The following is a 24,931-nucleotide window of genomic DNA, read 5'->3' as shown; positions in this document are numbered from 1 at the left end:
GTTTTACTAATTGGCACTACTACTAAGGTTGGCAAGTATAAGGATTTTACACTTTCGATTGATAATGTCCAACTGTCTCCTTTACCCAGGTGCGTAACCTTGGGGTGCTCTTTGATGCACAGCTCAGTTTTAACTCCCACTTCAAACACTTAACTAAAACTGCCTTCTTTCATCTCCACAATATTGCATGGATTAGACCATTTCTCTCCCGACCTGATGAAGAGAGGCTTATCCATGCCTTTATCACATCACGTCTTGATTTGTGTAATTCACTTTTTATGGGTTACCTACTAGTTCTCTCAGAAGATTACAATATATACAAAATTCCGCTGCACGGGTTCTGACATCATCACGTCACCATATTACTCCTGTGCTAAAACAATTACAATGGCTTCCTATTAAATCACGGATTGATATTAAGACCTTGATTTTAACTTTCAAAGCATTACATAGGCTAGCACCCGGTTACACCTATGACCTGGTGACTCTCGCCACTCCAGGCCGCAGTCTTCGTTCTGCATCAGGACTTACCCTATATCAGCCACGCTGTAAACTTAAGACCATGGGTAGGTTAGTAATTCCCCTATAGCTGAATTGAATAAATTGGCCCTAGTGTATAAGTGTGAACGTAAGATTGTACGGGTGTTTCTCAGTACTGGGTTGCAGCTGGAAGGGCATCAACTGCATACAACATAGACTGGATAATTTGGTGGTTTATTTCACTGTGGTGATCTGTGATGAATATGGGACAAATAAAAATGACTGAATGAAATGAACTTGTCATGTAAATCAATCAAACTGACTAAAATAAGTTTATAACTTAAAGACTAATAGCTTATTTTGTTGAAACCTGGTTAACTTAAAATAAATTGAAGTAACAAAAACTTTTGTTGTCATGGCACTTTTTGTCATGTCGTTTTGTACAGTGTACATTAGCCCACTAATATAGTGTACTTAAAGGGGTGAATAAAAAGGAGTGAGTAAATGAAATTTGAAGCCATTGGTCAAGTTCAAGTTTTTGGGGTATGAGCTTATAGTATTTTAACACTTAGCAATCTGTCTATTAATGACAACTTTTATTTAAAATCTTTAAAAAAATTACCCAATTTTAATACTTATTATTGTTATCTATGAATTATCAATAATACTTTTTACAAGATAGGCTGGCTAAATGATTAAGCTCTACATTGTTATTATTATTATTATTATTAATAATAATAACAAAATATAATTGTGCTGGTGCAAAAATCTAATTAGAGGAACCAATCAAATCACAAATAGGTTTTAAACAATCGCGAATCTACGGCAACCTGCGAGCTTGCCTTTTTTCCTACAGTTTGTTTACCACTGACGAGGCCTTCTGCTGAGATTTGATGTAACACGAACTAGACAAACAATTGGAATCATATCACATCGTCAAAGAAAGTGTCGTGGCCCAATGTGCACTGTAGAAGGTATGATATACGGTTTACTTTGTGTCAGCCGATTACAACATTACTTTTGACGGTATTAGCGAAGAAATAGTATTATTTAAATGTGGGTAACGTTACCTCTTGCGTCTGTGATTGTAAAGTTAATTGTTCAGGTATTTTTAAACATTATTTGTTGTGTGTTGTCCTGAGATTTGTATGCTTCTAACCGAATAACATTAATTAAAGCGGATTACTTTTGGATTTTGGATGGACATGCTGTGTTAGTCGTCGAAAAATGTTCAAAATATAATGTTATAAATACAAAAAATTATCAATACTCTTTTTACATAACGCTATACGACGGGCCAATTTTATTTCGGTCAATAATGAGAGTCTAGACCCATTTTTATTAGAGCATGGTCATTTAACATTTGGGAATGCGTTTGAATCTATTTTCCTCTTAAGGTTCAAGGAAAGTTCCGTTCCTGGACTTTCTCTTTGTGTTGAGTGGTTTGCAGGCTTCCATGTGGATCCATATGCCTCTTTTCTGTTCCACCTGTCATCACTCTAACTGCACATGCAGCTCTCAAACCCACATCACTTATTCATGTTCATACCACGGTATAGCAAGGTATTCAGTTTCCACTATACTGTCCAAGATACCTGAGACAGCCTGTTCTCTATTGAATACAGGAGATTTAGAAAGCGAACATTGTTTGAATCTTGCCCTCATTCTTTTCTCTCTTTACTCCTACCTTTCAGACATCTTCAGTCTAGTGGATTTATTCTATCCAAGGTATGCCATATGTTCTGGATCAGGATCGTAATCAAGAAGGCAATTTTAGGTTATTAGAACTCTGTTGCTATGTATGAATTGAAAACAACTTTCTTTTTTTAAACTGTACATTAACCATATAAATACAGATAGATCTTTTGAAGTGAAAATGTAGTACTTTATACTGTAAGCATCTTGGTGTATTATTAAACTGTTCTTTTATGTAGTATGTATCAAATTCCCATAGAAAATTTGCCATATTGCTATTACATTATTTCAGAAACAAGTCTGGTTTACATGGGGTTGACAAAAACACCTGTAGGAACCTCTTCTCTCTATATGCACCAGACACTTTACTTAAAATCCATCTTACAAGGATTCAATAAGGAAAACAATGTTTACCTGTGAATGTACCACAAATCATGTTGCACTTTGTGTTTTCTGCAACTTTAAAATACGTCTTTTGCACAATATCTGGCACAGTATTGTTTTGTGGTTTGTAAAAGTACTTGTATAGTCTGTCCTGGGTTTTTTGTTAGTTTAAATATGTATAGTATATGTTAGGTTACCACTCTGATATGTTATCTTTAAAATAGCTCTCACATACAATGTTGTTCATATTTATAATTATATTTATTTATGTAGCACCATGGTCCTGCAAGACACAACATTTCGTCACTGTTGTCTCTTGAACAAATTCTTCAGTGACTAATACATATTTATTAGTTGCATAACTTTACCAATCTACCAAGTTACAACCTTTATTTGTAGCTGCTTTTGCTGACACCATAAGTATTCATATACCAAAACTAAACTGTTATCCCAGTGCTTTTGGTAGCGCCTCTTAGGCAATATGCTCGGGGATTCTTTTTGAACAAAGAAACAAATCAAATTCTCCAAAACTGTTTGCCAGGCTTGGGATTAAATCACATATTTGGAATCACCAGTAAAATTAAACAACTGTCTCAAGTTTTATGTTTATACATTCAAATAACACAAAATACATTTTTTCAGGTTGCCCAATTGAATGTCACCTACTATAGTAGGCTAGCTAACTATTGTTCACATGGGCCAGATGGTCTAATAGAAAATCTGCATGTTAAGTCATGACTTATGCAATACTGTGTCTGGATCTAAGCCACTACTCATTTGAATTGAGCAAATATATTGTTCTCCACTTTTTAGTCCAATCAAACATTAAAGTGAATTTTATATAAAATCATGGTTTACACAACAGTCTCTGGACTTGCTGCATCACAGACACCAACATTTCAAAAATTTATAAAAAATATACCACTTTCTGGCCATTGGATAGTAGGCTTGGGTATATTGTGATCGTGATTTTCGAAAGTATTACATCATTTTGTAAATGTTTATTATTACCATAAGTTGAGTCTCCCCATACAGTTTAATATAGCACTTGGACACGGAAGCTGCTTTGCGTGTTTTATACACTTAGCAAGCGGATAATGACCGGCACCAAATTTTTTCCTGTCAAGCATTTTAACTACATTAATTATGCATAAATATGTGATAATGTTTTTGTCTTTTCATTTAGCTTTGTTTATTCTTTATTTTTTCCAGAACCCTATCAGGCCCGTGACCCATTTTTGGGTCGTGACCCACCAGTTCGGAAGTACAGCTCTAAACGATCTTCTCCATTTGAGGGCTTCTCAGGCATCTGGTTCTCATGCAGGTCAGTCAGCTCTAGGGGCTTGATCTCATTTACTCTTTATTGGTACATGGGCTCTGTATCTCACGCCTTCACCCAGGAGGGGCTGAAGGTGAGGAATGTGACACTAGAGAGCGCAACATTTGCAGTTTTTTTTTACTATTTACACACTTTGTACACAATATATTTAAACACCAGTTTAGGTTTAACAATACAACCCACTGTTGTCACTTGTCCATTAATTATTCTTTTTAAGCAGAGGCTTATCAAGTCAACAATATAAACAGTTATATTTTTTGAAAGGTGTTCATGTGTTACGTAAATGTCTAACACATAGGTGATAAATAATAATTAATTATTACCCTGAGCAAAAGTTACAGTCCATCTGGATTTTAACTTCTTGACACCCTCAAAATTCTCCCAACGAATCAACGAGAACAAATCGTACCTTCATTAGTGGCTGGAGCCTGTCAGCACTTATTTTTACTGTCGTTTTACCATTCTTCCTTTTTATTCACTTCTTGTTAATATTGTTAGTAAAATGCATCTGATAAAATACGATGCCAATAGGCAGTATTTAGTGGAGTTATATAATTGCAGGCTTTCATTTGAGTTCATTGGACTGTTGGGCGGAATGGGGTACGGCAGCTTTTATGACCTAAAATCTCATCCTCACACCTGGATGTCCAAAGAAGGACAGATTTGCAGATTCGGAGAGACGTGTAGGCGTGTTGTAGTCCCGAGTGCCCTGCAGAGACGGACTGTTGACCCTACCGTGAACCGCGATCTGGGTTTGATTAAAAGGGTCCTTTAAATCTTGCTCGCTAACAATGTGCTCAAGGCATGTTCTGCAGTAAAAAAACATTTTTTCTCAGCATTCCCCGTCGAGTTCAAAACAACAACCAGAAGGCTATAGGAGCCGAGAAGCGAGGAGAGAGAAATGTAAAAACGCAAAAGGCATTTTGCCCATGAATGGTTTGTGCAGGGTGGCATCTATGAAGGGGGTACTGAGGAATTTACAAAAGCTGTTGAGAGTTGAAAGTGAGATTAGATTGAGTCCAGATTGACTTCAGAGTCAAAGAAGGTTTATCCAATCATGTAAGGGAGTGTGAAGACTTTTGTTTTTATGCTCGGACAGGAATGACAATTTTGATGGAGACTGATTTCAACATGCTGATTTCTCAGAAACATTTTCCCCAATGCTTTATAATACACAAACACTCCATAAAACAGTTTTAAATGTTTCATATTTGCGTATGATGTAGGGCCTTCATACAGCACATTGAAGACACTGTACTGTTAGGGCCTACTCACACTATGCTATCCGAACCGTGCCCAGGCCCATTTTCCGGATCGTTTGAGAAGTGGGAGTTCTCTGAGCATGGTTCACTTGAGCTTTGGCCTTTTGTGTGAGTACAAAGCGTGCCTGAGTCCGAAAGCGAGACGTAACTTTTAAGGGACTGTTTGATACGGATTTATTAATCATTCTTACTGTTGAACGCAAACTGTCGTAGTTTATTAGAGGGCACCTATGGTGAAAAATCTACTTTTCAAGCTATTTGGACAGACCTATGTGTATATATAGTGTATTGACCATCATATTGGGGTAATATAAACACCCAGTCCCTTTTTTTTTTTTTCAATTTAACAACAAAAAACGGTGGACCAATTGGAGCGGTTTTCAGACCGACCGCAGCTGTCTGTGTCTGTGTGTGTGTGTGTGTGTGTGTGTGTGTGTGTGTGTGTGTGTGTGTGTGTGTGTGTGTGTGTGTGTGTGTGTGTGTGTGTGCATTCGCGAGTGCGATGTAACGATATTGTGTGTGACTCATTAATGCAACTGCACAACAAATACTGATTGGTAAAGTTTTTAACTGTAGTATTTCTCACAGACGCTACGTGAGACCTTCTTCCTTTAAGTCTGTCTTTTGTCTTACGCAGCCGAGGGAGGAGATTAAGGCACGTGGGATGACACGTAGAAACAGTAGGCGAGGAGTACTCGCCTTAAAGGTACAGTACGACAAAACCACCCCCTGGTGGAAAAGTGTATAAAACAGGATCTTGTAAAAGGTATAATGAAAAATCTGATGGATGTTTTGAGCTGAAACTTTACATACAAATTCTAGAGATGCAAAAGACTTATATTAAATCTGAAAAAAGGGGTAACCTAGATGTTCTTTGAAGCCTTCAGCAAACCTCCTAATTCCTGCAGCACAAGGACTTTATGGTTGTAAATGAGCGTCAAAAGTGACTGATCTGTTCGTCGAAATATTTGACTGCGTGTCACTGCATATCAAACGACTACAGCGATATAACTAAAGAAATGTCCACTGTGCTGAGCGAAAGCTCTTACTGAACAGCGCATCATTGATGACGTAAGCGTTCCCCGGCCCGAATGTAATGTGAGTGCGGGCCGTTGGGTGAGAGGGGACAAGTATGCTTTGGCCCGGTTCAAGGCAACTGTACATCGTGTGAGAATGCCCTAAGTCTATCCCTCACTGCCTTGTTTTCATCCATGTTTTTTCTCTGATTGACTGATCAAATGGATGGCATAAATCAAGTATTCTTAACAAATTGTGCTCTTTAAACCTATTGATTATGATCAATCACTAAATTGTGGTTAAGATGTGTATGTAAAATAGCCCTCAACATAAAAGGCAGGTAATAGTTTTGTCAAACTACAATAGTGTTTAGTAAGCAGCCATTTCAGAAATGGTGTAATGTCAAGTTGTCTTAAGCTGCTAATGCTTTCCTTATTAAGACTTCTTGGGCCCTATCATACACCCGGCGCAGTGTGGCACAAGACCTGGCGCAATAGTCTTTTGGTAGTTTAAGCTTGGCGCAAGAGTCGTTTTGAGGCGTTGCGATACGCTGTTTAAATAGCAAATGCATTAGCGCTCATTAGTGCACCCATAGGCGTTCTGGTCTAAAAAGGGATGCGTTCTGAGGCGGACGCTGGCGCGTTGCTATTTCAGAAACTATAATAGATTTTTCATTAGACCAAAACTAACCCGGTCTAAACTACGGCGCAGAGTAGCGCCTCGCTTACGCACTGCTTAATACGCACGAGAGCAATAGGCAAACATCTTTACATATGAAAAATTTTAAATATTAAGGATATATATAGGATATAATAAGAATAGATATAGGATATAAATATAAAGGATAAAAATATTACAAAACATTATTTTCTAGCCTACATAAATATGAAAATGTAGGCTACATGCTTTTGTATAATGGTATTATTATTAGCACTATTATTTAATATATCCATATTTATATTTGTTTTATTAAAAACAAGCTTAGATTTGCCCACCTGTCAGGTTTTAGACCATATGGGGCATGGCGGGTGTATTTGGAAATAACTCAGTATTTTGACCACACTTAGTCATTATTGTTCATTTATTCGTTGTCTAGAAATTAGAACTGAATTTAGAAATAGTTTTGAAACAAATCTTTGCACTTAACAAACGAAATTAATTATTTATAGGCTAATTGATGTCTGTGCGTAAAGGTTTCCCTATCCAAGAGCGAAAGTGAAAGTGATCCATTATCTCTCATTTTCACGCAGTAGATGCTCTGTTTAACAGTTGACAGTTTTTTAACAGAAAACTGTTAACTGTTTGCTTGTGAAATGCTAATTTTTTCCACTTAGACTTACTTTGTGTCCTGTAAATAGCGAATGCGCTCTTGGCGCGACCCAGCTGGGTCTTAAAGGGAATGGGAGATGAGACTCTAATTGGTTTATTCTCAAAACACACCTATAACTCATTAAGAAAATAAACTCAACCCTTTTAGCCCACGCGCCTTGGCGCAAAGCAGGTTTTCCCAACCGTAAATTAGCAAAAATGCGTTCTGACATGCCCTGAAAGCGTTTGTGCCCTGCGTTTTGCGCATGGACCGTCAAAATAGAGCCCCTTGTGTTTCATTCTTGTATTAATCAACATATTTTTGAATCAAAACGTTTTAAACCCCTTGTTTTTTTTGTAAGCGTAGTTTAGAAATTCGTAAAAGCGTTTCTGGTTTATGTTGTTTCCCATCAAGAAGTTGCTTGCTCTTAGTAGATTTGTAGGCATGCATCTTTTAACAAAGGATGATAATGCTAGTTTTGATAATGAAGTAATAATTTGCACCTATTTGGTTATTTAACAACTAATGGCTTAAAAACTGTATGGGTAATTTGTTGCTATATCCTGCCTGTCGAATTAGCTCTTGGTCATTGAGTTGTAGTTGTATTGATTCATTGTCTGTTCTGACCTTTTATTAAATAGATTCTAAGCCAATAATCATGAACTTGCATTGGGATAGATTGATTGCTTATCCATCTTAATTTTAAATCAAATTAGCGCAAATGCTCTTTTAATGGGGGTTAACGTTGCTTTTGTAAGATCCTCTCTTTGCTTTTTCTTTTTCCTTCTTTTAATATATTTTCTTCAAAATGTCCACAAATTACTTCAAGATGACCCAATACAGACTAAAGAACCTAATTAGGCCTGTGGCTTCATTTACCAGAATCACATTAGCTAGTGAAGACTTGAAACAGCAAACATGCTGTTTCATCATTACCACAACAACATATCCTACGAGCTGAGAATCGATTTGAGGGCCTGAGCTCAATCAGCCTTCAGAGGAACTTTGAGAGAAGACCAAACCAGACTGAGAATGGAGATGAGCTGGCGTTGAGAGAAAGGAGAGTCCAGATTTCGCAATGGTTGCAACATCTGCAGTCAATGAAGCATTAAACCTGAACTTTCCAGAACCCTGCAGGAAAAGAGGACAGAGAGAAAGAGAGCGAGAGAAAGGCTCCAGCAAAAAAAAAAAACTTCATTCCTTAAAGTTATGGAACTGGTTTACATTTAGGTTGTAGTGCTGTCCAGTGTCTACCCTCGTCATGCCCTCCTTTCATATTATTAATTTAATCTAAGAAAAAAAATTGGACACTTAAAATTTATATATATATATATATATATATATATATATATATATATATATATATATATATATATATATATATATATATATATATATATATATATATATATATATATATATATATATATAATCAAAACAAACAACAAAACAGTTGTATCAATGATCGTTTAAAAATAACCTCAAATTTGCTATGAGTCAAACATGCTGCTGTAGAACGGGCTTTGTTATTTTGCTCATTTACATTAAAGGAATTCAATTACACCAAATGTCAGCATTGATTTATTCAACATTTGCTAGTATAGTCATACTAACAACTAAATCAGTTAGGCAGTGTTGGACCAGTAAGTACAAACTTAATATTATAAACAGGCTTGTTATGTGTGTATTGGCATTAGCCATGGACTGATATTAGTTTCTGATGGAATGATAACCTTGGATAAAAATATCACTGTATTGTGATTACTGCTCTAATGTCTGGGTCAAAAAAACACAATATATTTTAATTTGAGAAACATGTCAGACTAAATAATTTAGATGAATCATTGACAATTTAAAACACAATTTTTGGATATCTTTTCGTCTATAGAGACTGTTGTCCTTAATACAAACAAACAAAAAAAAAGTAAAAAAATATATATATCTTGCATAAACCGTGGGAATGGTATAGCAGAAAATTTTGACGGTTTTAAAACCTGGACCAAACTGCAGTTAACCTTTAAAACTTTTATCGTTCCGTGCCTAATTGGCATAGAATTCTTTACCAAAAGGTATAGTACTCTTGACACGAGTTATTTTTATGTTTTGCACCACGCTGTTTAAATAGCAAATGCATTTGCGCTCATGTGTGCCCACATGCGTTCTGGTCTAAAAAAGGAGGTGTGTTAAGGCGCATTGCTGGCGCACAGCTATTTTGAGGAGCTAAAATAGACTGTTCAATAGACCCGATCAAAGCAGGTCTATAGTCCAGTGCAAAGCGCGTTATTTGTGCGCCTCACTTACACATTGCTTAATACACACAGGGTGAACAGAAATGCACAAATATCTTTAAAAATGATTAACATATTACAAAAATTATTATTTTCTAGCCTACATAAATATAAAAAGCATACTTTCATGCCTTCGTCTCAGGGGGCTTTTTCAGTTTATTCATAACAATTTCCTTTTGTAAAATGTTAATATTATTATTAGTATTATTTATTATATGCATATTTATATTTGTTTTATTAAAAACAAGCTTAAATTTGTCCACCTGACAGGTTTTAGACCATAGGGGGCACAGCATGTGTATTTGGATATAACTCAGTTGTTTGATAAAACTTTGTTATTACTGTTCATTTATTTGTTTGCTGGAAATTAGAACTGAACTTAGAAATAGTTTTGAAACAAATTTTTGCGCTTAACAAACTTAAGTTATTTATGTAAGCTAATGGATGTCTGTGCGTACAACGTTTCCTTATCCATGAGAGTGAACGTGAAAGTAAAGAATGAGGTGGCTCATTCAGTCATTCTCGTGCTGTAGATGGTCGTGCTGTTTTCTCGCTAGTTAAGCGTTCAGTTTTTCACTTACAAAGTCTGCTATCTAAATAGCAAATGCGCTATGGCGCCACGCAACTGACTCTAAAAGGGAATGGGAGATGAGACTTTGATTTGTTTATTCTCAAAACAGACCTATAACTCATTAAGAGAATAAGCTCAACCCTGTAAGACCATGCGCCACGGCAAATTTTTCTGTCCTTAAAATAGCAAAAGTAGATTCTGACACGCTCTTAATGCTTTTGCGACATGCGCTTTGAACTTTGCGCATGGATCGTCAAAATAGAGTCCATAATGTTTCTCTTTGAATGAATATAACATTTTGGGGATTGTCCCTCATAACCAGTATTTTAACAAGCCTATTACCAACTTAAATGTTATAAAATAGTGACCAATAATATATAACCAATAACTTGCTGGTTCGAGTCCCAGCTGGGCCAGTTGGCATTTCTGTGTGAAGTTTGCAAGTGTTTGTGTGGGTTTCCTCTGGGTGCTCTGGTTTCCCCCACAGTCCAAAAATATGCAGTACAGGTAAATTCATTCATTCATTTTCTTGTCGGCTTAGTCCCTTTATTAATCCGGGGTTGCCACAGCAAATGGATGTTTCCCAATACTTGGTTGCTACTGGAAGGTATACAACATATACCGGAATAGTTGGCTTGTCATTCCATTGTTGCGACCTCTGATAAATAAGGGACTAAGCTAAAGGAAAATAAATGAATGTAATATTAAAAATCACAGCAATTTGATGTGGCCTTTATAAAACCATAAAGAAAAAAAATCTCAAAACAGCTAGTAATTTGAGTCATCTTACAGCAGCAGGATTATTTAGTCAACTAGCTTTTATTTATATATATATATATATATATATATATATATATATATATATATATATATATATATATATATATATATATATATATATATATATATATATATAAATAAATATATAAATATATAAATAAATACTCTTGTTATTTAAAGCAAAGTTAGTTTTACCGCAATTTCATAACCCTTTCAATTGTGCTGTAGCGCTAATTGCTCATCTAGAGGAGTTCTGGTAGACCACTTCTGTTGATTTTTCCATCAGACTCCCTTGGCTATTTCAAAACCCTTCTTCTTTACGAATATGCCCCTTAGGCTCATTTCCTTCCTTTCTGATCTCTGATTTGTTCAGTTGAGCAGTCGCTGAGAAGAACCAGGACCACAAGTCTGGCATTCTCTTCAAGTCAACTGTGACACTGCAGTCCATCATTAAGATGAGTGTGTTTGATGAGGAATCCTTTATGTACAGCAGTATACCCTCAACATATTCAAATGAATCAAATGTCAGAGAGTTGCTTTTGGACGAGATGCCTGAGTGTTTGTGGACTCCAGCGTCATTTGACCGAATGACTGTCTGTTGTTCAAACAAGCCATCCATGGCCTTCTCTAAAGGGTGGGCTTCCGCAACACTGGTGGCTGCTGCTCCATTACTCTCCACATTTCCATCTTCCTCAATCCTGAAACAGGAGGAGGAAAGTAAATAAGTCAGAGCTCTCAAGGATTAGGTCATCAGTGCTTTGACCTGCTGCCAGCCATAATATTGTGTTGTGGTTTCATTACCGACCCAATCAGAGCCGTGTAATTAAAACATTCCATTCGTTTACTTCACTCGTCTTCCATTCCTTGCTTCACTAAAAACAAGGATTGTAAATCCTCAGTGCCTGATACCCTGTGTTAAGTTATATTAAGATCAATAACTGATAACTCATAGGAATCTTTTGAAAATTAGTTTGTTCTGGTAATCTTTGATGAAAGTCCATTTGGTTCTTCTTTTGGAGTGGTGATCCTTTTGTTGAGGTCAACATGAGGCCTTCCATAGCAACAGCGTATTAATATTCTCTCTTACCATTAAGTTTGCTATAAGGGAAATGATATGCAAAACTAAGCCCAGCCCCCTCAATATTCTGTTTCAATTAGAAGTACATCTGCATACTGGAAAAAAGTCTCAGCAATTTTCATTTTACATTTTACATGGACTTTATTACTTATCTAGATCTGTTATGTAACAAAAATGATTTTCAAAACATTTTATATTACATTACTTCTGAACAAGTTTATCTACTCTACAATTAGCTAACCATTGGAAAGGCTATCGACAGACTTTTTGTCTACTAAATAAGTTTGTATACGTTCACTGATATCGACAGATGCACAATTTTTAATTGCAGCCTTTGTATAGTACATTAAGTAGATTATGTGAAAAGCAGTAATAAAATAATTTAACATTTAATAATCAGGTCAGTGTCAACAAGGAAATCAACAATAAACCTTTTTTTTATATTACAGCCCTACTCAGTTGTGAGTTTTCTGTAAATGCATCATTCATGTAGATTTTTAAAAATGTGTCAATGATTGTGTATTGATATAACAGTTTCGATTATTCTGAATGATTTGTTGGTTAAATTTAAGTCATGACACTGATACAATTACTTGAATAATTTTAAATCAATATCCTTATAAAGGGAAAAATGAATAATAATTCCAAGGGGAAATGTTGTCCTCTTATGAAAATGTTCATTTCTGACCCTGCCAATCCCCAACTGTGAAATGAGTTCAACTCTTTCAATTGAATTCTTAATAGTTTATTAATGTGTTGCAATATTCAAGACTCTTTTAAAAAATGTTAACCCTCTAAATTATGTTTGAAGAAAAACTAACTTTTTAAAACTATATACTGTGTGAGCCTCATTTTTATCTAGTATTGACTATTGCCTTGGCTTTATATGCACTTCAGATTTGAAATGATGTTTATCGGTTATCTTCATTTACAAACTGACATAGGCTCAATCCCAATTCTATTTTTGTACCCCTTCCCCTTGCCTTTAAAACCGAGTGTGAAAGGGAAGGGCTTCAAAATGTACCCCTAAGAAATGGGACAGCACTACAGCACCTGCACACGTCAACATATGTCATCGCGATCTCATGCCTAATATGCAATCAAACGGTTGCGACTGCTGTAGTTATTACAGTTGCTTTTGTTTTTTGGTATTTCTCTTTATGAAATCACTGAAGGTATATATTATGTTATCATAACGATTTAATGTGTCAATAAGATTGTAACTAAACTGCGCATTTACACTAAGGCCATATTCATCTAATTAAACGCATGAAAACAACATTAACATTATACCAGACACTATAAAACGCTCATTCCCAGACACTAGACATTACTGACAGGTATTTGAGTGTCAAAATGTTGTGGTACTACTATACAGATATTATTATTATGGATTATAGATGGCAAAATTTAGTTGTTTTTATTTTTAGGTTTTTTTTTAAAGCATGACGGTAAAACACGAACGCTGTTATGTGCTTGTTTGTTGTAAAAAATCATAATAATGACAAAAAAATACTAATTTGTGCATCTTTTTACTACCGGGTGCAGCTATCCTGTCATTGTGGCTGGTGTATTCTGGGAAATTTTCTTACCTCCTGGGTTTCGAGTGTGGTCCTGAAAAACCTCCATTCGAAGGGCTATCTAATGTAATGTAATGTAATGTAATGTAATGTAATGTAATGAAGGGCTATCTACTCCTTCCCCTTAGCTCTACAGGGATTGAGCCATAGTTGCCTAAGTCTCAAAATACCACTTAAAAGGGTGTTTGGTTGAAGATATAAATATTATATGTAAAATTACAAATCTTGATTTAAATCTTGAAGATATAAATATGCAGAAGAAATATTGCATACAGCATCTTTTGAAATTCAATGGAACGTTACATTTCTCAGTTGATCTGAGAAAGCAGTGGCTAGTAAACGTCTGCTAGCTGCATTTCTCCTCAAGCGAAGGTCTATAGCTGAGTGTTTTAATTCCACAGAACAAGAAATAACATTTTAATATTATATATTATTTTTTATATATAATTCTCTTATATATATTAATCCTGTTTTTTGTAGTATTTTGTAGAAGAATAATAAGATATACTATCAACTGCCATTAGATTTATAAACCTGTACAATTTTTTTTCCTTGTTTGCTTCTTAAAAAAAAAAAAAAAAAAAAAAAAACACTGGATCCCAAAGAATATGCATCATCCAGACCTTATGCCACTCTTGGAATAAAAGCAGGCTGACATAGTGTTTGTGGAGTAGGATTTTCAGTGCCTCTTATGTGTTCTTGTGTATGCGTGTGGTTTTGAAGCTCCAACTCCACCTGTTCAGCTACAAAACACTCCTGGCAGCATCTTGCGTGTACCTTTCACTATCTCTGGACTGCTGACATACGAGCAAAAAAGATCCATGGTCTTACTGATCAAAGAGGTATATTTGACTTGAAATAGTTTGGCAGTAATGAAACCATCTTGCGATGAGCTGTCTTGATCAGAGACTCAGCAGGTGGGTAGAAGTATGCCCAGATGATGAGTGATGCGAAGATGATTTGCCCAGGTGTGAGGGTCAGATATGGGCAGTTGAGGAGAGAACACTGGACAGCAGAGAAACATGGAGGTCAATCTTTTCTTATTAGCCTTTTCGCACAGGAGCTGAGAAGTGACAGAAAAAGATTACATTTGTGGTAATATTCCTTATCGGCCAGTCTGTCAATTGGAGACAGTGTAATTACAGTCTTCTGCAGATGAATATCAACTGCACACAAATCTTAGCATGGACTACGGTCACAAAAAAAACGTATCGGACTGTTTGTTGGAAGTGATTAAACTTTTTTTATTTATTTTTTTACTTTGTGCAAGACAGAGTTCTGAGCCAAAACAGAACGGCTTATACTGTAATTCTCAGCTCATCTTGTTAACATACCATATTGATTTGAAGTTCCTTCCCTTATTGGTATTTGATGAGCACCCCATGCTTCGCCCAATTGTCCTTTGAGACCTCAGCATCCAATGTGAACTTTTCAAGCTCTTACCATTAATTGAAAATGACTTTGGCATCATTGTATTCCTTCATCATTTTGCTCTATTCCTAATAGGAGCCTTTTGTTGTGGCTTTTGGATGCAGGATAGATTATTTATATATTTATTTCCTATATATCACCATTCTGAAACCCCTAATAATGGTGGTGTATAAGAATGCCACAACAAAACCACAGTTTGTGGGAAGAATTCACTTTTTGACGTCAATGGAAATGTGTTTCCCGTCTTTACTTTGGCCAGACCAGTAAGCACAACGGTGGTGGGAGCTTAACTAGAAGACAATAAAAAAAAGTAAAGATTCTCATCGCACATTCATTGTATGATATGCACAAATGTGCATAGAAACAAACACGACATCATTTAGTATATTTTGATTCTAGCCTGAAGTAGTTTGTGTAGTTACTGGCCTTTACAATGAAAGAGCATTCCGGATCATTTATTGTAAGCCTTTGTTACTCCAATGCATCATCAATCCTAATCATTAAACAAAGGGAATATTTGAGTACAAAACCAACAGACAATGAAGGCTTTCTTGATGTCAGGAAATGGAAAAACAAGCAGGAGATTTATGTCTGCAATTGGGATTTTTTTGGGGGGAAACACTGTACAGTACACTTTACTTTTTAAATAATGGATGACATTTAGATATCTTTTGAAAATATGTTAAATCAATTATACAAAGGAAAAATCATGGATCTCTTTGCTTAGCTAAGGATGAAAAACAGTAAATATGTTTCTATTTAAAGTGCATTGTAGAATCTTGTGGATTTAATTAAGCACTGTCACTTATGACTATATTTCTGCAAAATGGAAATGTGGCCCTTTATTTAAAAAAAAAAATTGCAGTCAGAATATCTTTTGTTTAGCAATGGGCAGTAGTTTGGCAGTTTATATGTGACAGATTATCAGACTATTGGAAGTGGTTTTAGATGATCATTTTAATAACAGATTTTGGTTTAGCTATTTATTATATTAATCTGATTTTTTATTTTCTGAAAAAAATATTTAGTTATTTAACTTGAATGTTGAGTCAGTTTTTTAATATAGAAACTTTCAGTAAATGGGTCATTCTTTATGCACTTGTCTTCTTGCAAAAAAGATGTACCGTGTGGTAGAAAAAGTCGTTTTTATTATTACTAAAACAATGATTTATACTGTATAAAACTTTCCTTTCTTACTAGAATCTATATCCATCCATCCATCCATCCCAGTAAGTACATGCACAGTTTTGCCTAAATATTACAATGCACACAAAATTATGGGTGACATTTTAGGTCTCACTGGCACATCTGTGACCAAGACAGCAAGCCTTTTTGATGTATCAAGAGCTACGGTATCTAGAGTAATGTCAGCACACCACTAAGAAGGACAAACCACATCCAACAGGAGTAACTGTAGATGCAAGAATTTGCTGTCTGAAAGGGGTATCCAAGTCCTAACCCAGATTGTATCCAAAAAACATAAAACCACAGCTGCCCAACTTACTTCAGAATTAAATGTGCACCTCAACTCTTTTGTTTCCACCAAATCCGTTCATCGGGAACTCCACAGTGTACCACCCAGACTGCTGCATGCCCAGAGGGAAGCATGAGGATGGATCAGTGATGGTTTGTGCTGCAATATCACAACATTGCCTAGGACCAATACTTGTTCTTGATGGGCACATCCCTGCCAAGAACTACTGAATCATTCTGAAGGACCATGTGCACCCAATGGTTCAAACATTGTATCCTGAAGGCAGTGTCTGGTGATAATTGCATTTGCTGTAATGTCATTCACAAAATCATGCCATTTCCTGGATCCAAGCTCTTATTAGATCTGGCTCATTGAGCTCCAATATAGTACCAGTCATTTTTCAAAATATCAACAGGATTGTTGAAATCTTTGTTTAGGTTTGCCTCAGTATAAACGCTGTCACAGAGGTCATCGTTTAGTTATGTAGCTTTTTATGTCTATGTGTGTGAGAGAAAGAGGCTTTACATGTGTGTAACTCTTTCCCATGAGAGAAATCTGGCGAGGGTCAGCGATAGGTTAACACTATACCCATGTCCTCATCAGCACTCCATTAACAGATCTGTGTGTGTGTGTGTGTGAGTCAGGGTCAGCAATATGCCATGTCTAAATTAGAGGACCAGCTTGGTTAAAGGCAGGTCACCAGGCGCTCATTAATGTGCACACCAACTCATGCTACTTTGATACCCAATGTGCACCTTCCTTTCTGCGAACATATTTTATAGACATTTTGATGGTAAATCCGTATGGTAAAGGCTGCTATGGATGTATTCAAAGTTTAAAGCCTTTGTCTCAGCCTCACTGGCCTCTACAGGCTGCACGGTCAGGTTGCACCACTGAACTTGTGCTGAACGTTTTTACTGCACTGCCACCAACCTTGCTTTGCCTGTAAATCTGACAGAAAATTTGTTTGGCCTTTGACCCATTGGTGTCCCTCACGAGGCTCATGCAGCCGGGGTCTGTTAAAACCATCACAGGGGATCTCTCTCTCCTTTTCTCTCTCTCTCTTTCTTTCTCTGTCTTTTTTCTCTCTCTCTCTCTGGGTGTATAAGGACTAATGAGAGACTGGGGCCGTTTGACTGGAGCTGTAAATCTGTAACCCCCCCTCATGCACACATACACAAACGCATATACACATCGGCACCGTCCTCTGGCAGAATTTCACAGGCCTCTGTGCTCTGAAATAATGGCTTGTGTTCTCACAGTAAATACTTGCTATAGCTCTGTTGTGGTATGTTTGTGCACTTTTCACCCTGTTCTCATTAGAAAAAAACGACAGAGATGAGGGAGGGGATGAAACAGCTTGTTTGGAGAGGTGAAGAGGTCGTATTTATGAAAGCCCGCAGCCGTGATTTTGGGGTCGGAGTAATTGGTTAATTTTTAACAACTGCTCTGGTAAGTCCGATTGTGTTGTAATAATCCCAGTTAGAGCGGTTGACCTCTGATCTGTGTGCCAGGCTGCAGGGCAGCATTCTGTCTCAATAGGAAGTGACTTTTTACCATCAGAGCCAATGCTTAGTGTATTTTTCATAGACTAGGCCCATAAACTTTGGTGTTATGGGAAGCAATGCAGCATTTGTAAGCGTTCACTGCATGCAATGTTAACTGCGGTCATAAATGTCTGAGAAAAATATACAGAGGGATTTTGAGCCCGTGTACAGGATGAAACTGTGTTGTTTGGGCAAAAGGTCTCTGACCTCAAGGCCGAGTGTTCCTTCCAAAAACATGCAGTCTTTTGACTGACTAATCCTGGCGTGGATTTTACTGAAAATGACCCTTGTTTTACAGTGGTGGGAAGTTTCGTGTCTCCCACATGTCCGGGGCAGAGTGACACATGTTTAAAGATATCCCTTTCCTTTTCCTCACCACTGGTATGCCCTTTTTGCTACTATTGATTATGTGATGTTCTTTCATCCTGTTTTTCTTCTGTCCCCTGACTGTAGTAAATTTGATATTTTTATTTATGCATTCCCAAACCAGTTCTCAAAGCATTTTCAATTACCATTTACTGTAATTGATTTTAGAGTAGTACAGTGAATAAATTTAAGATTAAAACTACTCGATTACTTTTGGCTTTAATTGAAACAAGATGGATTGTTTCATGTAGACAGAGACATCTGTGTGATTTTTGTGAGTGAGAACAAATATTTAGCACCAATCAATAACTTTTAATTTATTAGTGTTATTATTTGTAGTGTTTATTGTTAGTTTATTTTAGTTTTTTATTCAACAAAAAAAATTGCAAAATTCTAACAAGATGTACAATTTAAACTAATACATTTTGTTGCTTATAATTTTCTATCCATCCACAAAAAACATCAAGTCGAAATGTTTTCACATTAAATAATAATAGTAATAACTTCTTGATCACCAAATCAGCATACAATAATAATTTCATAATCAAGTGTTGATGAAGTATTGTCTTTTGAAAATTGTTATTTACTGTGTAATCACAGGTACATGATTCATTGTAAAATGTATTCCAATTTTAAAAAGTTCTTTAAAGTAGTTATATTATATAACAGCAATGCTGTTTTTACTGTAATTATGTTGAAGTTAATGCTTATGGAGTCTTTCCAAACATTTTAAAACCTTTTGTCAACAGTAAACATCTGAATACTGAATAATTGAAAAAATAAAATGTTCTTTTGTTATCCTTGCTGTAGTTATAGTCACTTCTTTTTAGAAGTAGTTATAGTAAATTCTTTTGCATAAAAACAGTTGGAGTAATAATGCCACATAATGCTAAAACTTAATCTAAAATGGTTATTTTTTCAAAATCAGATGTTGAAGTATTTTGACTATGTTTCTAATGGATAAAACCTGGCTTGCTGCTCTCCTGATTTGGTCATGAGAATTGAGAAAGTACCACGTTGTTACAGGAAATAGCCAGTGCACTTCCAGGAGCTTGCGTGCCTTAGCTTTCACCCTTCCTTAACCTTGAATCTGTCAAACGGCTATCCTTTTTGACAGACAATAACACATTTCTCAGCTTATTTGAGAATGGATGTGCTTGGGTGGTCAGGGACCTCTGTGGATCTCACACACACACATGCTCTCAGTGTGTGTGTGTGTCACTGTAGTCTGCAGTACATTGGACTAAAGACTGACCGCAGGCTGCATGAAACCACTGACCGGGTTGAGTATCCACCCTCGGTTCTTAACCAGTCCAAACCAGAAGCTAAGCCCAACAGCAGCCGAGTGTGCTGCTAAGTAATCCTGACAGGCGCTAACACAACCCAGTTAGACAAAAACACATACACCGATAGCCCGAAATATGATTTATCCTATCAATTTTTCAGTCTCTGTTTTGGATTAAATCTCAATTGTCAACGTAACTTTGTAGATTAAGTATGGTTTAGATGATCCAGATCCACACAGATGTTTTGCACTATTTTGTCATTGATGGCATACTATAATGGCCATCATTTCCACTGCAGTAAAAGAGGCCTAGTGTCTTCACGAAAGCCTGATCAACGGAAAGTCACAGAGGACAGAACATGGGTAGAATGAGTAAGCCAGTCATGGCTGCTTTTTGTAATTAGCCTGTTTATGGATGAAATAATATAATATGCTGTAAAGGCTATGTTAAACTGCCAGACTGCGTCATTTGAAGAACTGAATATTTTGTAAATAGTTCCATCTTCTGACATTTGATGATGTGGTTGATGCTTCGTTCCCTGGTGATATGAAATACTAGATGTATGGAAGGATCAAACATTTCACAACATGGCATAATAGCTTATTAAACATCTTACTGTAATTACGATGCCAAATTTAACACAAGTAATCTGGAATTATAGTATTAGTCTAATTAATGGGTGAACGTGATACTCTCTGCGTAGCAAACTGAAGTTCAAGTGACCAGTGCATAAATAAACACTCTTGACTCTGATGAGGAGACCCGTAAAGCGACCTCACACCCTTGCAAGGAAGTTTTACAGTCCTGTTAAAAATGACTAGGGGGAAGAAAGAAATGGAAGAGAGGAAAAGAGGGGTGGGGGTGGAAGAGTCAAGGCTTTCAGTGGCCTTCTGGGACTGACTTGCTGCCAGTGAGTTTCTTATAGCTGCCTCAGGAGTTGCGTATTAGGTCTGTGCAGAAATGAACGGCCATGAGAGTTACCGCAGTTTTACACTACTGGGCCAGAGATGTGTCAGAAATCACATTTGCAAAACCACTGAAAGTCAAATATTGTTACATGCTGTATCCAGTTACAGGTGTGCTTACAAAGTTAATATTAAAGTATGGGTAGATGCGATACATGCAGATTGGATTATTTGTGAATGATGACCTTTATCTGGACAAGGACTCAATCGCAAAGCTAAAGATCAGTGTTTATTATTAATGTAACAAAACAAAAAGCAACAAAAACAACTCTAAGGGGGCAACACATTATTAATGAATAAAACTTGACTGTGCTGGCAAGGCAGGAGAAATGTGCAGAAAAAAGACAGCAACATTACCACTAGGGAAACTTCGGCAACAAACTGGCACAGGGCAGCAAAAACAAGGAGGCTATAAAGGAAGCAAAATCAAAAAACAAACAGTTGAACTGAGTAAATAAAAGGTGTGTATCAATATGGGAGGGGCTAGACAACACACAGGAGAGCACATGGCACAAAGAGATGAAACAAAACCATGTGCTCCCCAAAATCATGTCGTTTCAATCCTCTGTGACCTTTTCCTTCTAAACACAAATGAAAATATTTTAGGCAAGGCAAGGCAAGGCAAGTTTATTTATATAGCACATTTCATACACAATGGCAATTCAAAGTGCTTTACATAAACAAGAATAAAAGAAACAAGTAAAATAAAAATAAAAACAAATAATAAAAATGCATAAAAACAAAACAAAACATAAAAACAGGTAAAATGTGATATAAAAGAATGAAGAAGAAGAGAAAAACATGATAGTGCAATCTGTCGGACGCAGCACAGTGCTCATTCAGTAAAGGCACAGCTAAACAGATGTGTTTTCAGTCCTAATGTGAATGTGCCTAATGTTGGAGCACATCTGATCATTTCTGGAAGCTGATTCCAGCAGCGAGGGGCGTAGTGGCTAAAAGCCGATTCACCCTGCTTTGACTGAACTCTTGGAACTTCTAGTTTATATGATCCTAAAGATCTGAGTGATCTGTTAGGGTTGTATTGAGTGAGCATATCTGTGATGTATTTAGGTCCTAGGCCATTTAGTGATTTATAGACCAGTAATAATACTTTAAAATCTATTCTGAATGTAACTGGCAGCCAGTGTAAAGACCTGAGGACAGGTGTGATGTGCTCTGATTTTCTGGTTCTGGTTAGAATTCTGGCTGCAGCGTTCTGGATGAGCTGCAACTGTCTGACTGTCTTTTTAGAAAGGCCAATGAGGAGTCCATTACAGTAATCCACCCTGCTGCTGATAAAAGCATGAACAAGTTTCTCTAAATCTTCACTAGAAACAAAGCATCTGATTCTTGCTATGTTTTTGAGATGATAGTATGCTGATTTACTGACTGCTTTGACATGACTGTTGAAACTCAGATCTGACTCCAGAGTCACACCAAGATTCTTGACCTTATTTTTTGTCGTTTGACCTTTAGTGTCAAGGTACGCATTTACCTTGAGAACCTCATCTTTGTTTAGATGAAATTGGAGAGCTCCCTAACCCTCCATAGACCGCAACGGTCTCAAAATGTTTCATATGGCTTCAGTGGTTTAATTGTAATCATATGAAGATCCAAAAACACTTTTGGATGAGAAATTGTAAGAATGAAGAACTGCTCACCAATATCCTCTGCATAAGGTTAGGGTACACATTTAATATGGGCAATATGATGCTTGCCTGTTTTACTGACTCTATTGGTAGTGTGTTGTATTGTCTGTAGGAAACGTGCATCCTGGCATGATATGGTAGAGAAGATATAGGTGAACAAACTGGCACTCCAAAAAAGTGTTTTTGGTCTTTTCAGTTGAACTTTTAAAGTCATGTGCAATGTTTTTGGTTCCTTTTCTGGACTTTAAATATGTCTTTACAGTTCCTGTCTGTGTCAGATATATTTGAAACGACGTGAGGGTGAGTAATTAAAAACAGAATTTTCATTTTTTGGCTGAACTTAACCTTTAAGGGATTACACATTTCTGCCCACCAGGATTGCAAGTATTTGCACTATTGTAGATGTTTAGTATGATAAACACCAGACTCGCAAGATCACCAAACTTTGCAATGTAAATTAACACACAAAAATAAAAATACAAATTCACCCAATCAAGAGGCAAATGTTAATTTACTAAATTTATTAAAAGACTACTGTCTTAAGGCTGGTTCCAATTTGGCCAACTACAGACCAATTTCCAATTTGCCATTGTGTCAAAAATACTTGAAAAATGTGTTGCGTCTCAAATCCATTACTATCTCTCTAGGAACAATTAGTTTGAGCTTGTCCAGTCTGTTTTTTGTCCCAACCATAGCACTGAGACTGCACTTGTCAGGATCACTAATGATTTACTACTGGCAGCACACTCTGGTTTACTATCAATTCTTATTCTTCTGGAGTTGAGTGCAGCCTTTGACACGGTTTCGCACAAGTTTCTTTTGAATAGGCTTGCCTCACTAGCGATCTCTGGCACCCCTCTTTTATGGTTTAAGTCATATCTTGCAAATCGTACTCGGTTTGTCCAAATGAAAGATTATAATTCAAGGTCTCAGATTGTCACTACTGGTGTACCACAAGATTCCGTACTGGTTTCCACTCCTGTTTATCATATATCTATTGCCTCTTGGTCACATTTTCAGAAAATATACAATTTCTCTGCTATGCTGATGACACTCAACTCTACCTATCCACCATGCCCTCCAGTTCTTTTCCTCCTTCTGCTTTGAGCAGATGTTTAGCTAAAATAAAAATCTGGCTTTCAGCTAATTTTGAAAAATTAAACATAGACAAAACTCAAGCCCTTCTCATCGACACTAAAAGTGTTTTGGATAAAGCTGATCATTTTACAATAGACATTGATAATAGCACAATTCTTCCCTCTGTGCAGGTAAAGAGTTTAGGTCTCATCTTGGATAGCTCACTCTCATTTGAAGGTCACATCAATAATATTATGCAAACTGCATATTTCCACCTGCGTAATATCACTCGTCTCCGCCCTTCTCTCACAACCAATTACCCAGAAATTCTTATCCACGCATTAGTTACTTCACGTCTTGACTACTGTAATGCACTTCTTTCTGGGCTTCCTTCCAAACTTCTCCATAAACTCCAACTGATTCAGAACCATGCAGCTCGTGTCATTTCTAGGACCCCATCTCACGAGCATGTCACACCACTCCTCTATCAGCTTCACTGGCTTCCAGTAAAGTATCGTATTGATTTTAAAATATTGCTTCTAACTTTCAAGGCACTTCATAATCTCGCTCCTCAATTTCTCACCGAACTTCTATATGACGTTGGCATGACAACTTTAATCATAAGGTAAACACAAAACAAAAGCTTGCATCTGGAGCTCCTTTATGGGACTCGACACTTGTAAACACTCGCTCCCACGGGCTCGCGCCTTTCATCACTGCCCACACTTGCCACAACTACCCAAGCAGACCAATCACAGAGCTTGTGTTATGCATCGTTGTGACCTGTAGTTAGCTTTTTGAGAGGTGCGTGTCAGCTTTGGCATCCACCACGGCGAGGGCTATGCGAATGTGCGCAGGCTGCGCCGGAGCATACGTGTGCGCTTGACGTTGAAGTATAAATCAGCCTTTAATGCCCTGATGCACATTCTAAAAATTCTCTGCATGGTTTTCCCAAGATACTCCATTTCCCTACAATACTCCATTTCCTGCACATATTTGCACGACCACATCCCTCAACCTCCGTGAATGTCCATTACCCTGTTGACGGCCATTACCCTTGAGTTCACACTGCATGGGTCGCTAAAGCCTCCTGAATATATGCTTTGGACAGTGAGGTGTGTTTGACTTTAAACCCACGTCATCTTTCTTCTGTTAGACAGAAGCCTGGCAGACATGCATTCTGATTCAGACTGATATGAGAGAAAATATTGAGCCTGGAGCTTGACCAGTGCATTGGAGGCCTTGGAAGGGCAGAACAGTGGTTGAAACAAGATGACAGTCTCCAAGAAAACTCCGTCCAAAAACACAAGCTTCTGCAACAACCTCCAAAGAATTCTCCCTGGCCTCATGAGC

General features: G+C 36.9%; 1 protein-coding gene across 27 annotated transcripts in view; it reads left to right on the top strand.

The window, feature by feature from the left end:
- Positions 1-1,312: 1,312 nt before the first annotated feature.
- The window catches only part of LOC147835989 (uncharacterized), a 198,225-nt gene continuing 174,606 nt past the window's right edge, over positions 1,313-24,931 (top strand). For 8 of the 27 annotated variants that reach the window (XR_015495662.1, XR_015495661.1, XR_015495660.1 and 5 more), the window contains exons 1-2: positions 1,313-1,454; positions 3,772-3,883. Coding sequence is in view for 7 of the 27 variants with exons in the window: in XM_087261104.1 (XP_087117230.1) it covers positions 1,439-1,454; positions 3,772-3,883 (128 nt within the window). In the remaining 20 variants the exon portion in view is untranslated. Of the gene's footprint in view, positions 1,455-1,869; positions 2,044-2,174; positions 2,209-3,771; positions 3,884-5,748; positions 5,867-8,368; positions 8,779-24,931 lie in introns of those variants that run through there. The other 19 variants (XR_015495673.1, XR_015495671.1, XR_015495675.1 and 16 more) reach the window with 8 other exon arrangements.

This window comes from Danio rerio, chromosome 7, assembly GCF_052040795.2.
Source record: "Danio rerio strain M-AB ecotype USA chromosome 7, GRCz13ab, whole genome shotgun sequence".
NCBI classification, from domain to species: Eukaryota; Metazoa; Chordata; class Actinopteri; order Cypriniformes; family Danionidae; genus Danio; species Danio rerio.
Note: the sequence above shows the minus strand (reverse complement) of the source record. Positions and strands in the feature narration are given on the sequence as shown.